This window comes from Chlamydomonas reinhardtii, chromosome 11 (genome assembly GCF_000002595.2).
Source record: "Chlamydomonas reinhardtii strain CC-503 cw92 mt+ chromosome 11, whole genome shotgun sequence".
NCBI classification, from domain to species: Eukaryota; Viridiplantae; Chlorophyta; class Chlorophyceae; order Chlamydomonadales; family Chlamydomonadaceae; genus Chlamydomonas; species Chlamydomonas reinhardtii.
Window position 1 is genome coordinate 1,636,331 of NC_057014.1, and position 12,494 is coordinate 1,648,824.

General features: G+C 60.0%; 3 protein-coding genes across 3 annotated transcripts; 1 reads left to right on the forward strand and 2 right to left on the reverse strand.

Annotated features, from left to right (window-relative positions):
• Window positions 1-27: 27 nt before the first annotated feature.
• Window positions 28-2,276, forward strand: CHLRE_11g467769v5 (uncharacterized protein). The gene is made up of 5 exons (XM_001699431.2): window positions 28-236; window positions 357-465; window positions 626-719; window positions 1,089-1,216; window positions 1,489-2,276. The coding sequence occupies exons 1-5, from the start codon at window positions 145-147 to the stop codon at window positions 1,573-1,575; spliced, it is 510 nt and encodes a 169-aa protein (XP_001699483.2). The 5' UTR covers window positions 28-144; the 3' UTR covers window positions 1,576-2,276.
• A 133-nt stretch (window positions 2,277-2,409) lies between these two features.
• Window positions 2,410-6,800, reverse strand: CHLRE_11g467770v5 (uncharacterized protein). The gene is made up of 9 exons (XM_001699471.2): window positions 5,849-6,800; window positions 5,723-5,765; window positions 5,356-5,504; window positions 4,852-5,070; window positions 4,447-4,575; window positions 4,123-4,250; window positions 3,742-3,850; window positions 3,401-3,550; window positions 2,410-3,109 (listed from the first exon to the last, which is right to left on the reverse strand). The coding sequence occupies exons 1-9, from the start codon at window positions 6,029-6,031 to the stop codon at window positions 2,831-2,833; spliced, it is 1,389 nt and encodes a 462-aa protein (XP_001699523.1). The 5' UTR covers window positions 6,032-6,800; the 3' UTR covers window positions 2,410-2,830.
• Window positions 6,801-9,243: 2,443 nt separating this feature from the next.
• Window positions 9,244-12,470, reverse strand: CHLRE_11g467771v5 (uncharacterized protein). The gene has a single exon (XM_043067524.1). The coding sequence runs from the start codon at window positions 12,396-12,398 to the stop codon at window positions 12,135-12,137; it is 264 nt and encodes an 87-aa protein (XP_042919520.1). The 5' UTR covers window positions 12,399-12,470; the 3' UTR covers window positions 9,244-12,134.
• Window positions 12,471-12,494: the final 24 nt, after the last annotated feature.

The window sequence follows — 12,494 nt, forward strand, 5'->3', positions numbered from 1 at the left end:
TGCTGCAAGTTCACTGTGCTGTCGGTTCGCAAGCCACGCACTCCGACACAGCGACGAAAGGCCGGCGGCCATCTTTGACGTTTCTGAAGCAGCCACTTTCAAGGCTCTAGGAAAGCTCAATTGCATTTGCGCAATATGTCATCGATGAAGTCGTGCGTATCTGGGTCCCAGCGAGTCCAGCACGCTCGCAGCCGGAATGCTTCGCTGTTCCTCGGGCGTCGGCCAATTACAATAAGGCAAGACGACAAGCACATGAAGGACCTCACATAACTTCGCAGCAACTGGACGCCGCCAGGTTCCTCGTCGACATGCACCGCACCGAATTGTATCCGTGTCTGCGTTGTCGCTCGCCGCAGGGCTGCATACGACGTGGAGGTGGAGCCGATGCCGCCGCGTGCACCCAACAACGCGCCGCGCTTTGGCGGCTCGCCCCCGCCTCCTCCCCCGCCTCCGCCGCAGCCCACGGTTAGTGCACCGTCGCGCAGCAGTGCGCCAGAGCCAACCTTTTCCCGGCTTTGGCTTCCGGCCTGCATGCGCGCTTCTGGCTCATGTCTTTGCAGACCTCCAGCATGCTGATATGCACGGCCAACATTCTTCGATCCCCCATGTCGCAAACTTGTCACAGCGCACTTCATTCCAACCGCCGACGCGGCGTGAGCTGCTGTTTGGCGCCCTGGGCCTGGGGCTGGGCATCGCCGGCACCACCGCCTATGAGAACCGTGAGTGGCGCCGGGAAGGGGCCGCCTATAGTAGTACGACTCCATCAATGACGCCAGATGGTCCGGCCCTAGCTGGTATGGTTCATGGTTGCGCTGTCGATGCGGTGCCGTGTTAGGCCGGGCTACACGGGCACAGCTACCTTTCATTGCGCTTGCCTCCACGCGGCCACGCCCACCCGTGCCTGCGGTTGGCTCCCGCCCTCCCGCTACCCTCCGCCTCCGACACCTCCCCCCGCCTCCCTGCTCCCTCCCCTCCACCTCCTACCTCTCCTCCCCCGCCTCCCGTCCCCCTCCCCCTCCTCCCTCTCCTCCCCCGCCTCCCTCCCCTCCCCCTCTTCCCACCTCCTCCCCGCCCGTTCCTCCCCGCAGGCCCGTTGGATCCCGAGGAGGTGGACGAGCGCCTGACCTCCATCCTGGACGAGCTGCTCGACGACGAGGCGCTGCTCAACGTGCTGGGCGAGGAGATCATGCTCAACAAGGGGCTGGCGGACCAGGCGGTGAGGGCGCAGGTGTAGCTGTAGACTGTAGTCCTTGCTTGGCTGCGGCTCGGCCGCATGAGGCAAAGAGCACACGGGATGCGGTATGGAGTGGCCGGGGGACGGCGACGGGGATGCAGCTCGGGCGCGGACCGCTGGCGCTCTACCGGGTCGTGCCATGACCTGCACCTTCGTGAATCGGCACGGATTGTTTCTTGTTACAGTCTCTTCTCGTAATCTCACATTCGTAACCTGCCTACCGGTGTATCGCCCCTCACATACGCACGCCGCAGGACGCCGTGAGCGCGCTGGAGGGCCTGAAGCAGGTGGATGACGCGCTGGGCGACCTGATCCGGGAGGCGGAGGCGCGCAAGAAGTAATGGAGCGATATTGCGTGAACGACTGGGCACGTGGGCTACTGGGCACGTGAACTATCCGGGCCGTGGACCACTGGGCAGAGCGCCTTGGCTCAGAGCCGGGCGGCAGAGGCGTGCACGGAGAGCGGAAAGCATCAACGTGGGGAGAGGCACAATCCATGGCAAAAGTGCACAACACCAAGCCTGGACTCCATCGCTGTGGCGATGGCGCCGTGGCGTAGTGGCGGCGATGGTGTGCCGCCGCCATAAGAGCGATTGGGGCATGGGGTGAAGGCTGCGCATTGATTGAAGGCGCGGCAGCAGTAAAATGACTGGGTGGAATGGAGGGTACGGCGCCGCGCCGTGTCGTAGTCGCGAGATTGGCGAAAGCGCGCCGTGCATGACGACAGCAGCTCAGGCGTTTGTGTAAAATAGGGGGTCGTACGTTCAGGTACTCCCGAGAACACTGCAATGCGAAATGCCTTGGTGACTGAAGCGAGGCAAGTCAGTGACGCTTCTTGCTGCCAACGTGCAAGCAGTAATGGGCGGGCTCTTGACATGCACTTGACATGCAGGATGTGGGGATGGCAGGCCAATAACGGGAAGGCCTAGCAGCTCAACGGCAATGTGTGCGGTATGAATGTGTTAGTAGGCAGCCCGCTCTTGCTGTACACGTGTTAGCTGATCATGGGAGCTGCACACAAGGCATGTAAGATTTCGATTTGAGACTCTCGCGCGGAAATCTGCACCTGCGTATGAACAGCTGCTGTCAGGGATGTGTTCCGTGCGTGCTTCCGCCGCTGTCATGTCCAGCGCCAAGAGAGACGATGCCAAGTACAAAGAGGACGTGGGAGCGTGATATTTGTTTTCTTACACATCCTGCAGGCCTACGTACGGCAATCCGTGAACACTCAGGGGAGCGCAAAATCCCTGCCTACGGAGCCAGTGTGCCTCAGCGAAAGCTCATGTCTCTTCTCTCATGTACACGATACGCTCGGTCAAAGGAGTTCTTTCACTCCCCCGGCGTCAGCCCGCATTCAGCACCGGGGCCCAGACGCCCAGGGCTCCCAGGCTTTCGCTGTCGGCACCAAATCATGACCCCATACAAGAGGCCCCCGGATCCGGAACACTCCCCTTTCTGCAACCACTCAAGTCGTCATGACCAAACCAACAACCCGAAACACACTCCGCCACTCCCGAACAACCGACCCGAGAGCCATCTCAACCTCTGTCCACACGTAAACTACACGGCAACTGTTCTTATTCAATTGCGAGCAATTTACTTCTCGTCCAGGGCGGCCACGCCGGGCAGGACCTTGCCCTCCAGCAGCTCCAGGGAGGCACCGCCGCCGGTGGAGATGTGGCTCATCTTCTCGGCAACGCCGGCCTGCTCGACGGCAGCCACGGAGTCACCGCCACCAATGATGGTGATGCAGCCCTTGGGCGTCAGGCCGGCCAGGGTGTTGGCGATCGACACGGTGCCGTTGGCGAACTTGGGGAACTCGAACACACCCATGGGGCCGTTCCACACAACGGTCTTGGCGTCGGCCAGGGCGTCCTGTTGTGGAGAGAGGACATGAGTTCAGCAGGGTCAGTGACATGTTTGCGAAGGCGCGGCAGCCCATACACAAGCATCGTGCCTGCCAATGTAGCCAAGCTTTGCAACACTGTACGTCCCCCACCCTAGCCGATCGCCGGCCAGGACCTGTTGGGCGCCCGCGTCTCCTGCCCTGCACATTGCCCAGCGCCCGCATCTCCTGCCCCGCACACGGCTCCCCACACCCTGCATCCCGAATCTGCGTAAGGAGGAACCGCGCTCCAGGCCCCCCTCCATCCCAAACACACTCACGTTGAAGGTCTTGACGGAGTCCGGGCCAATGTCCAGACCCATCCAGCCATCGGGGATGGCGGTGATGGGCACGGTCTGGGTGTTGGCGTTGGCGTCGAACTTGTCGGCCACCACCACGTCGGTGGGCAGCAGCAGCTGCACACCCTTGGCCTGTGGTGCGCACCAACAACCAGGAAGGAGCAGTATTGGGTCAGGAAGAGTTGCTTGTGACCTTTGCATACGCCCTTCCACCGCTGCAGATAGCGCAGCCCCCATCCACCCAACGGAACCGATCCCTCATTTGCCAAACAGCGGCCGCCTGCGATTCCCATCATGTCGCGCTCGCTCGCTAACACACGCACCTTGGCCATCTCCTCCAGCTTCTTGGCCAGCTCGATCTTGTCGTCCTCAACCAGGGAGGAGCCCACCTTCAGGCCGCGGGCCTTGTAGAAGGTGAAGATCATGCCACCGCTGCGGGGGCAGAAAGAGAGCGGGGGCACAGGGTCAGTGCCAGTGCCAGAGCGAGGGTGGTGAGGTATTCTGGCGCAGGACACAGCCGACTGACCAGCCAGCTTTGGGTTCGGTTCACGCGCCGCTGCACTCTCGCCTCCTCCGCGCACCCCTCCTCATACGCGACTTGTCAGAGACAGGAATGTGCTGAGACAGGAATGTGCGGTACGTTGCTGCATCCGCACTCATAGGCCCTTCACAGGCCCCCCCCACACGCACAGACACTAACTCACCCGATGATGATCTTGTCGCACTTCTCCATCAGCGCCTCAATGACGGTGATCTTGGAGGACACCTTGGAGCCGCCCACAATGGCCACGAAGGGGCGCTTGGGGTTGGACACGGCGCCATCAAGGTAGTCCTGTAAGCGCGGGAGGCATGGGCGGAGCACGGGTCAGAACCAGGCCGGGCATCAGGGGGACGTCGGGGAAATGTCGAGCACGGCCAAACGGCCGCGTGGAGCTGGATTGCCCTCGGCAGCCAGTATGAGAACCTTCCCCCCGAAGCTTTTTGCAACATACACGAACAATCGGACGCCTAAAGCTAAGCTGTCTCACCAGCTCCTTCTGCAGCAGGAAGCCGGCCACGGAGGGCTTCAGGAACTTGGTCACACCCTCGGTGGAGGCGTGGGCGCGGTGGGCAGTGCCGAACGCGTCGTTCACGTACAGGTCGGCGTTGGCGGCCAGCTGTGTGTGTTGTACGGTGGTGGGGAGGCAGGGAGAAGGGAGGGGAGGGTGGGGAGGGTGAGTCAACAAACATGCCAGGGCGCAGGCGATTGACGGAAGCACACGTGCGGGCAGGGGACACCCAACACCACCCACGCCACGCCCACCCCCCAGGCCGGCAAGCGCAAGCACTGCATCAAGTTATCAGAGTACCACTACCTCAACGTACTCAGCCATGCCCGCCTTGCCTGATTCTCAAAACCCACCTCCCTTTTCCCCAATCTCCACAGTCCTCACCTTCTTGGCGAACTCGGGCTCGTTCTTCTCCTCCTCCTTGTAGAAGCGGACGTTCTCCAGCAGCAGCAGCTCGCCGTTCTTCATGGCGCCCACCGCCTTCTCCACCTCGGGGCCGATGCAGTCATCGACCTTGGTCACGGGCTTGCCCAGCAGCTCCGACAGGCGGGCCACCACGGGGGTCAGGCGGTACTTGTCCTCGGGACCGCCCTTCGGGCGACCCTGTTTTTAACATGGGCAAGAAGAGGAGGGGAAGGGTGCTCAGAGCTCAGGAGGTGAAATAGGAGGGGGAGGAGGAGGGGGAAGCTAGGGCGGGCAGGGAGCGGAGGCAAGGCTAGCGTGTAGGGTGTGGTGTGCAAGCTAGCGAACAGACCGGGGCTGCGCCCCTTGGCAGCGACATGTTCTGGGCCAGTGGTGGAACGAGAAACCTATGCATGCCGACAACACACGATGCTAGGAGCGCCTACCGAGGGCCCTGGGTGCGCCGAGCACAGCACAATCTCTTACCAGGTGCGAGGTCAGCAGGACCTTAGCACCGTTGTCCAGCAGGTACTTCAGGGTGGGGACGGCCGCGCGAATGCGGGTGTCGTCGGTGATGGCCAGGGTGGCCTTGTCAAGAGGCACGTTCAGGTCCGCGCGGACGAACACGCGCTTGCCTGCGAGCGAAGCATGGAGGTAGAGCGAGTCAGGTTTAGCGCGACCCCGGGCCTGATCGGGACCAGGCTAGGCGACCCAGAGTCATCTAAGCGCTCAAAAGTATCAGCAGAGCGGTGTCGGCAGGCTCAGCGACCGCGGGCGAGGCTTCGCTCGCCGATGATCCAGTCGACCGAACGCGATAAAAAGCCCCCTTCTGCCACCTGGCCAGTGAGCTCACCCTCCAGGTCAGCCTTGTGCAGGTCGCCAACCGACTTCTTCACCTACAGGGCACAGCACGTAGGGAGAAGTCAGCAACCGGGCCCATGGGGCTGGAACTCCGCGACCCATCGAAAGCGCGACTTACCGCCTCGACGACGATGCGAGAGCGGCCCACGCGGCGGATGTCCACAGACACCTCAGCGGCGAAGCCAGAGCGCAGCACGGAGCTGGAGGCCGACGAGAAGGGCACCACGCGGGGGGCCACAGCGGCGACGCGGCGACCGGACACCACGCGCGCGTTGGCGCGCATCTTCATAGAGAGGGCCATGATTGTAAGTGGGTTGTTCGGACTGAAGGGTCAGACAACTTTGGCAAAGCGGAAGCAGAAGCTTTTGACTGGAAACGCGCTCCTCATCCGCGATGAGGTGTACGGCCTTGCAGCGAGCGGTCCTCTGCGTTTGGCGCGCTGCATGCACCAATGCAGACGGCGCGAATTAGTCTTGATATCAGGCGTTAAATCTATCTGAATGCATAAAGCGGGAAGTGGAAATGAGCCATAACGGCTACAAGCGAAGCCGGATGCAAAGTACCGAAGGCAACTTGAATGCCCCAAAGCGAAGCTGAAACATGCTATCATGCACATTAAGTATACAATTTTGTATCTCTGGAAGCAGACTGGCGTTTCTGCTGTCAGCAAGAAGCAGTCTTGCCAGAGGTTCGTCACGCTCAAAGGCCAGGTTGGCTTGGGGCAAAAGAAGTTGTATCGCACGTCCTACCAGTCTTGTTGGCATCGAGAGGGCGCTGTCCGGGGTCCACTCGGCTACTGCCGCGACCGCGGTCCGCGGGTCCTGAACTTTGGCCCGCCGTCGCCCCAGGACCTTGCCCAGGATCAGGGTTGCTGCCTCATTGCCTCAGGAGCCCCGGGGCAAGCGTCATAACCCAAGCTCAAGACATAGTGCAAATTCAGGGGCAGGCCCACCAGCGAAAGAGGGCACGCGGGTTTCCCCGACTAGCCTGACAGATCAGGGGAGGTCGATCAGCGAAGTGCTTGCTAGTGAATGCGAATGCAAGACGCCGTCGCGAGCTCCAGGCTAGCAATAAAGTGTCAGCGGCAATGCGGTTACTTGTTACCTTCGAGACGAGACACCGGTGCGCGCTCCACGCTGCTCCGCATTCGGCACGCCAAACGGAGTCCGAGTGTCGTGGAGACTGCTGCCGCTTGCAGGGGCGGACGTGTTCCAGCTCGCAACTAGGCTGCTGCCATTCGCCGTGACAACGCGAAACCCACAAAATGCACCCACCTGGAACGGAGCCAGGTCGATGTGTGTTCAGTCCGAACTTGGATCCGGTCGGGTCCCTCGCACTGGCACAGTTCCGTACATCAGCAGCCACACGAGAAGCTTTGGGCCTTGATTGTATCCTTGCACACGCTGGTATGGGATGGAAGTAAGGAGAGGGATGCGGGAGGCAACATCCGGTGGGGGAACGTGGAAAGCACCCAAGGATCTGCATGCCTACATGCACTGGCTTGCAGCGCGCATACACCCGCCTACGGTAGTCAGCAAGGAAAGCGCGGCTATGTGCCATGTGCCGTGTGTTGTGTGAGGAGTCCTGCGGAACGGCGGCCTGTCAGCAATGCCACCAAGCGCGCCAGGGCTGTCCGGGGGCAATCGGGGTGGATGAGGGCGAGGCGAGGCGGGAACTTACCTGTCCACGGCAATGTTCATGAATACTGCTCAGTGCTCGTATCTTCCATCTACACTGTAGAAATCTGCCCAAAATCCGCCGAAGGCGGAGAAAAAATTTTGGGTTTGGGTGCCACGCATCTACGCAGTGTAGACGGTTTTGGCCGGCTTTGGTGCAAAAATGGGGGAAGCGTAGACGTTTTGGGGGGCTTGGGGGCTTAAGTGTAGATGCCGCGGTCAGGGTCATCTACGCATGTGTAGATGTCGGGTGCCTGAGGGCGTCTACAAGATACGAGCACTGATACTGCTGGATATTGTCGTGTTGCACACACTGCTCCTGGGGCCCTGGGCCTGAGGGCTAGGCCTTCGCGGTGGCTTGGCTGGAGAGACAGTCAGAGGCCCGAACTGCGGGTTGGAGGGGGGTGGAGCGGGTTGGGGCTGGACCACCACGGGGCTAGACCACGGGACTGGGCCCGATTGGACTGGTCACTGGTACCGAAGAAAGAAAGGCTGTGACGGAGGTGACCGCCAGCCCCACGCTACCCCAGGGGCCACGGCAGAGGCCCGGCCAACACGACACCTGGCCAACACAGCATCTAGTAGGCGTGGTGGTGCCCGGGCAGAGGGCATTCTGAAAGGGTGGCACCGGACACGGCTTCACGTGCTGCAGGTCTGGAACGTGCTGACTGCCAGCCTGCAACCTGTCGAAGTACTACCGTACGGTACTAGCGCATGTCGCAGGCTCATGGCAGATCCCGCGGGTAACCGAGGCAACCTGGTAAAGGCTAGAGAACTCAGGGGGGGTAGAAAGCTCAGATTCTTACCCCATGCTCAAAATTACAGAGCTTTAGGAAAGCATTATGCACGTACTTTTAGTTTTTAAGGGGGTGTCTGGTGAGGAAGTTCTGGGCCGCCAAAGTTGGGGGGTCGGTCCTCGTCCCTGGGGGTCCGTCGGGTTTCGGGAGCCCATCCTGGCGGATTTGGGGAAGCGCCCCACAAGCAGAACTAGGGGCCAAACGCAGCAGTACGAGGCTCATATGTGCACGTTATGACGTAATAAGCACAAACAAAGCGTGGGAGGGCTAAGTTGCGCGTCCGGGCATGGACCTGTCGGGACATGTCTCCACATTCAACACATGCGCACTGACACAGCTGGGCTCTGAAGCGCTGATGCGCATGAGTTCACGTCTAACAAGGCTACCGATGCACATTGTCCATTCGTCACGCGGCAGAGAGTTGAGCGCGGGGTGGTCTGGGCCGAGGGGATTTCCATGGATAGGATCCCGCCCGTGACCGAAGTCTCAGAACAGGACCGTTGATGGCACGAAGTGATAGTCCTCGTCAAGAGGAGTCGATTGACACCACTTTGATATAAAATGGAGGGGTTTTAACCCCTGAACAACAAGGTTTTGTCCGTCGGGGGGTCGGTCGTCCCCTCAAGGGGGCTCCCGGGGGATTTCGGGGCATGGGGTCTGGCCCTTGGTTTCCTACCCCCCCCCCTGGAGAACTCCCCACCCCACCTCACCCCAGTGGCTGGAACCTTCCCGCCCCTGGAAACGAGGGGCTGTGTGCCTGCCTGCTGCCACGAAGTGTCATAATGGAAGAGGAGGTGGAGTGATAGCACCTAGTAACATGTTCGGTATGGCGGGAGGAGCGGCCTATGGGAGCAAGCCTACTAGAGCTAGAGTAGGCCGACGGCGCTGCAGGCGGCACGCCCCTGGGGTCCAGAGCAGGGTGTTCGTTCTCCACGTCACTGGCTCGTGAACTGCGTCAGCAGGTCCCTCTTGTAACCAATGCAATCTGCTGCCGATACGCTTCCGCAGCCTCGCCCAAACACCAGGGGTGCCAATAAAGAATCGCGCATCCGTTACAAGGTGCATGACCGTGCACTAGAACTTGGCGCACTGAGTACCACAACTTCCTACATTACTACTGGCTATGGCTACAGCTAACAACAAGCACACATGGAGGTGAATTGGCCGGCGCCGCCGCGCGCTCTCTTGCAGAGGCAGCGGCGGCTGTGATATTGTACTCTTTGTACCCGTGCCGCCACACATGCTTTAAGACGAAAACGTGTGACCCGCTACCCTAGGATGCAAGCCCTACTGCTACTAAGAAATGAGGAGCACAGCTCCCTTAGGCAACTCTTCATGGCATTAGAGCGACAAAAGCACACACATCAGTGGGGCCTTGCGTCCTGCCCCCACCCCTACAAAAGAATATGGACGTACCTCACCACCACTTTTTCCATCCCACTGCTTGCCGCCGGAAAGGGCGAAAGCGCCCGTCTAGACAAGCGCCACACCCAAACCTCAGCTATTCTTCTACCTCGCTCGCATGGTATGTTAGCAAAAGCGGCGACATTCCGGACATATGCAAGGGAAATGCAGAGGGCGCCACACCCCTGTGAAACCACTTTGTTGCGGCTTGTGCAACCTTTCCGCCCAGCAGAAATGATACGAAAGTAGAGACCTGTACAGTTCTGTATCATGGCCTAGCTAGACTTTGATGAAGCTCTCTCACACGGGCAGCCCGTGACATATTCTGCCACTGGCTTGCCCTGGGGCAGCCTCTCCACGCCACAAAGAAAATGCAGTGCAAACACGCCACGTGTGACTTGTAGAGCGACAGCGCCGCATGGCTGCGTGGCAATCAGTGCTCACCGCTGCCACAAGCAAGCCCACCCTCCTTTCTCCCCGGCACAGCGGCTCTCGATATCCGCAAAACGACGCGCAAAAGCAGCACCATGGGGCGGGTAATAACTACCGCATCCCACAGCGTCAAAAAGTCAAACGTGCCTTGCGGCCCGAGTCCCGACCAGTCCACATAAGGGACCGTACATTCTTCGTTCCCGTCTTTGACGCGGCAATGGTCCTGGAAGAGGCCGTGCACCCCATTCAATGATGCACGGGCCGGCGCCACCTTTTGAACCAGCCGCTTGCACAAAACTTGCAAACACCGCCAACGCAACCGCATTACCGCCACTGCAATGAGCGGGCCTGCCTGGGTAACCTGCCTGACCTACGGCTGTTGAGCACCTCAGGATGTGCCGTGCGGCGGGCACCGCGCCAAACAGCGGGCGTCCACACACCGCGTGGGCACACAGGTTGCTTGAAACGCGCACACCCAAGCGGCAGCCACCACGCCCCGTCTAGCAGGGCCCACCTGGCCCTGTGCAAGCTCCGGGCAAGTCCGGGAAGATTGCATCGAAGGTTACGAGTCTGGTCTGGTCTATACTTCATGCGCGCGGTGCGCTTTCTTTATGACCTATGATAAACACGCAAGGACTGAATCATCAATCATTGCTTGCGGCACGCACTTATCAACCACACAGACACCTTTTAACTGGAACGGCATCACCAAAAGGCAGCTAGCCATTGCACGCAATCGTGCCCTATCCAATTTTTGGCCACGTATGAAGCAAAACCGGCAGTAATGCGCTGAACCTGCCAACGCCGAGGCACTGCAATCACTCTGTCCTGGCATTTTTTTGTTTTTTGCGTGCCTTTTGCACCACACAATCCACCCCAATATTTCCGGGTTTAGGCTTGAAGGAGTCAATTCGTCTACGAAGTCCGTAGTGATGTCGCTTGCGCTTCGAGCAGACAGACAACGATGCAGCCCATCAAGGCATGACCATTCAATCCAAAACGCAAAGTCGTGCAACTGCATCCGCGTCAACCACCTGAAGCCCACCCGCAGGTACCTTGTGTGAACCTACGAAGCATAAATTTCCGCCTCCAACCCCCACAGCTTCCATCCCGCAGATGCTAATTTGCAGTGTCGTAGGTATGTAAGCACAGTTGGAGGATCAGCAAACAGCACGTGCTATGCTAGCTACAGCCTCGGGGCACCATCACTCCTTGAAGCGCCTTGTGTAATCTGGTAATGGTCCTGCCCACTCGGCGTCCCAACGCGGGATGCGCCCCCGAAGCTTTCGTCGCCTTTGTACTTCGCCTTGCTACGTGCCTGGCAAAAAAACCGACCTCCTTTCAATATCCCTCTCACACGCTCACACTCGCCCGTATGCCGTGTTGGGCATTGACACCCCCCCACCCCCACCCCACACATGCACAGTTCTGGCTACAAGCCTCGCCGTGGCCCCTTGCAAACCCCCAGCACTCTCACTCGCCCTACGGTAATGACACATATGAGATTCGGCTGCAAGATTCGGATGAAAATAAGTCCACACGCCCCAGCTTCCGACACGCTGCACGGTACGGCAACCTCGGCACGCACGCACGTCTTGGACGCAGGCACCCAATTGGCAGGGTCAAGCCTGGCCCCTAACTCAAAAGATATGAAGATCACACAGCAGCTAAGCCAGTCGCTTGTGTTTCCTCACGCGATCCGGCTCCACGCACTTAGACCACCTATAGCTCGTCACTTCCGTAATAATTCCTTCTGCACTACCGAAATCCATATTAATGGTTTTCCTTATGGCACTGCTGCTCTGGCATAGCAGTCCCTGCCGCGCGCCACCACCACCACAATTCCCCGCATTAATCCGCATTAATCCGCACCAATCCTCACCGCCGCTCCCTTTACCCAGTGCCGTGCGCAAACGTATAATGGTGTTCGTCGCGCGCCGGGGTCACTGGGATCCAGAAAAGCCATACGCACGGCACTGGCCCTAAGGCAATGGGGCTAAACTCAGTTGTAATGCCCGGGCACCAAGCACCGCCTTCACACAATCTACCTGCGCTTCATACCGCCTGCTGTGTAATACCTGCCTGGCCTAGCTAATCAACTCGCACGCACGCACGTCAGCGAGCCACCCCCACCCCCGCAAGTCTGTGCCTGCTTCCCCACGCACGCCCGGCTGCGGCGCCCCGCAATGCTGCGGGGCTTGCATTGGGCTTCGCTGGCGATGGGAAGCGGGCCCTTGCCCCCAGCAGCGCACCATCCACACGAGCTGTGGGCCACACACGTGTCCATAAACACCCACAGCCCGCCGGGACCACACACACCGCATGCCGGGCTGACGCGCCAAAGACGACAACCATCCATCCATGCGGCCTGCTGAAGGCCCGCGCCCCACAACACACGTCGTGTCGGCGCAGTGGTGGCAACAGACTTCGTCGACTACTCCGCAATTATAGGCTC

What these genes read in the sequence shown, in the direction of transcription:
- CHLRE_11g467770v5 (XM_001699471.2), bottom strand. Translation starts at nt 6,031, where the DNA reads ATGGCCCTCTCTATGAAGATGCGCGCCAACGCGCGCGTGGTGTCCGGT. An exon ending in GCACAAGGCTGACCTGGAGG is followed by an intron (nt 5,505 to 5,722) that starts GTGAGCTCACTG and finishes CTTCGCTCGCAG; the next exon opens with GCAAGCGCGTGTTCGTCCGC. An exon ending in AGCTGGAGGAGATGGCCAAG is followed by an intron (nt 3,551 to 3,741) that starts GTGCGTGTGTTA and finishes TGCGCACCACAG; the next exon opens with GCCAAGGGTGTGCAGCTGCT.
- CHLRE_11g467769v5 (XM_001699431.2), top strand. Translation starts at nt 145, where the DNA reads ATGAAGTCGTGCGTATCTGGGTCCCAGCGAGTCCAGCACGCTCGCAGC. An exon ending in CACCACCGCCTATGAGAACC is followed by an intron (nt 720 to 1,088) that starts GTGAGTGGCGCC and finishes TCCTCCCCGCAG; the next exon opens with GCCCGTTGGATCCCGAGGAG. An exon ending in AGGGGCTGGCGGACCAGGCG is followed by an intron (nt 1,217 to 1,488) that starts GTGAGGGCGCAG and finishes CGCACGCCGCAG; the next exon opens with GACGCCGTGAGCGCGCTGGA.
- CHLRE_11g467771v5 (XM_043067524.1), bottom strand. Translation starts at nt 12,398, where the DNA reads ATGGATGGTTGTCGTCTTTGGCGCGTCAGCCCGGCATGCGGTGTGTGT.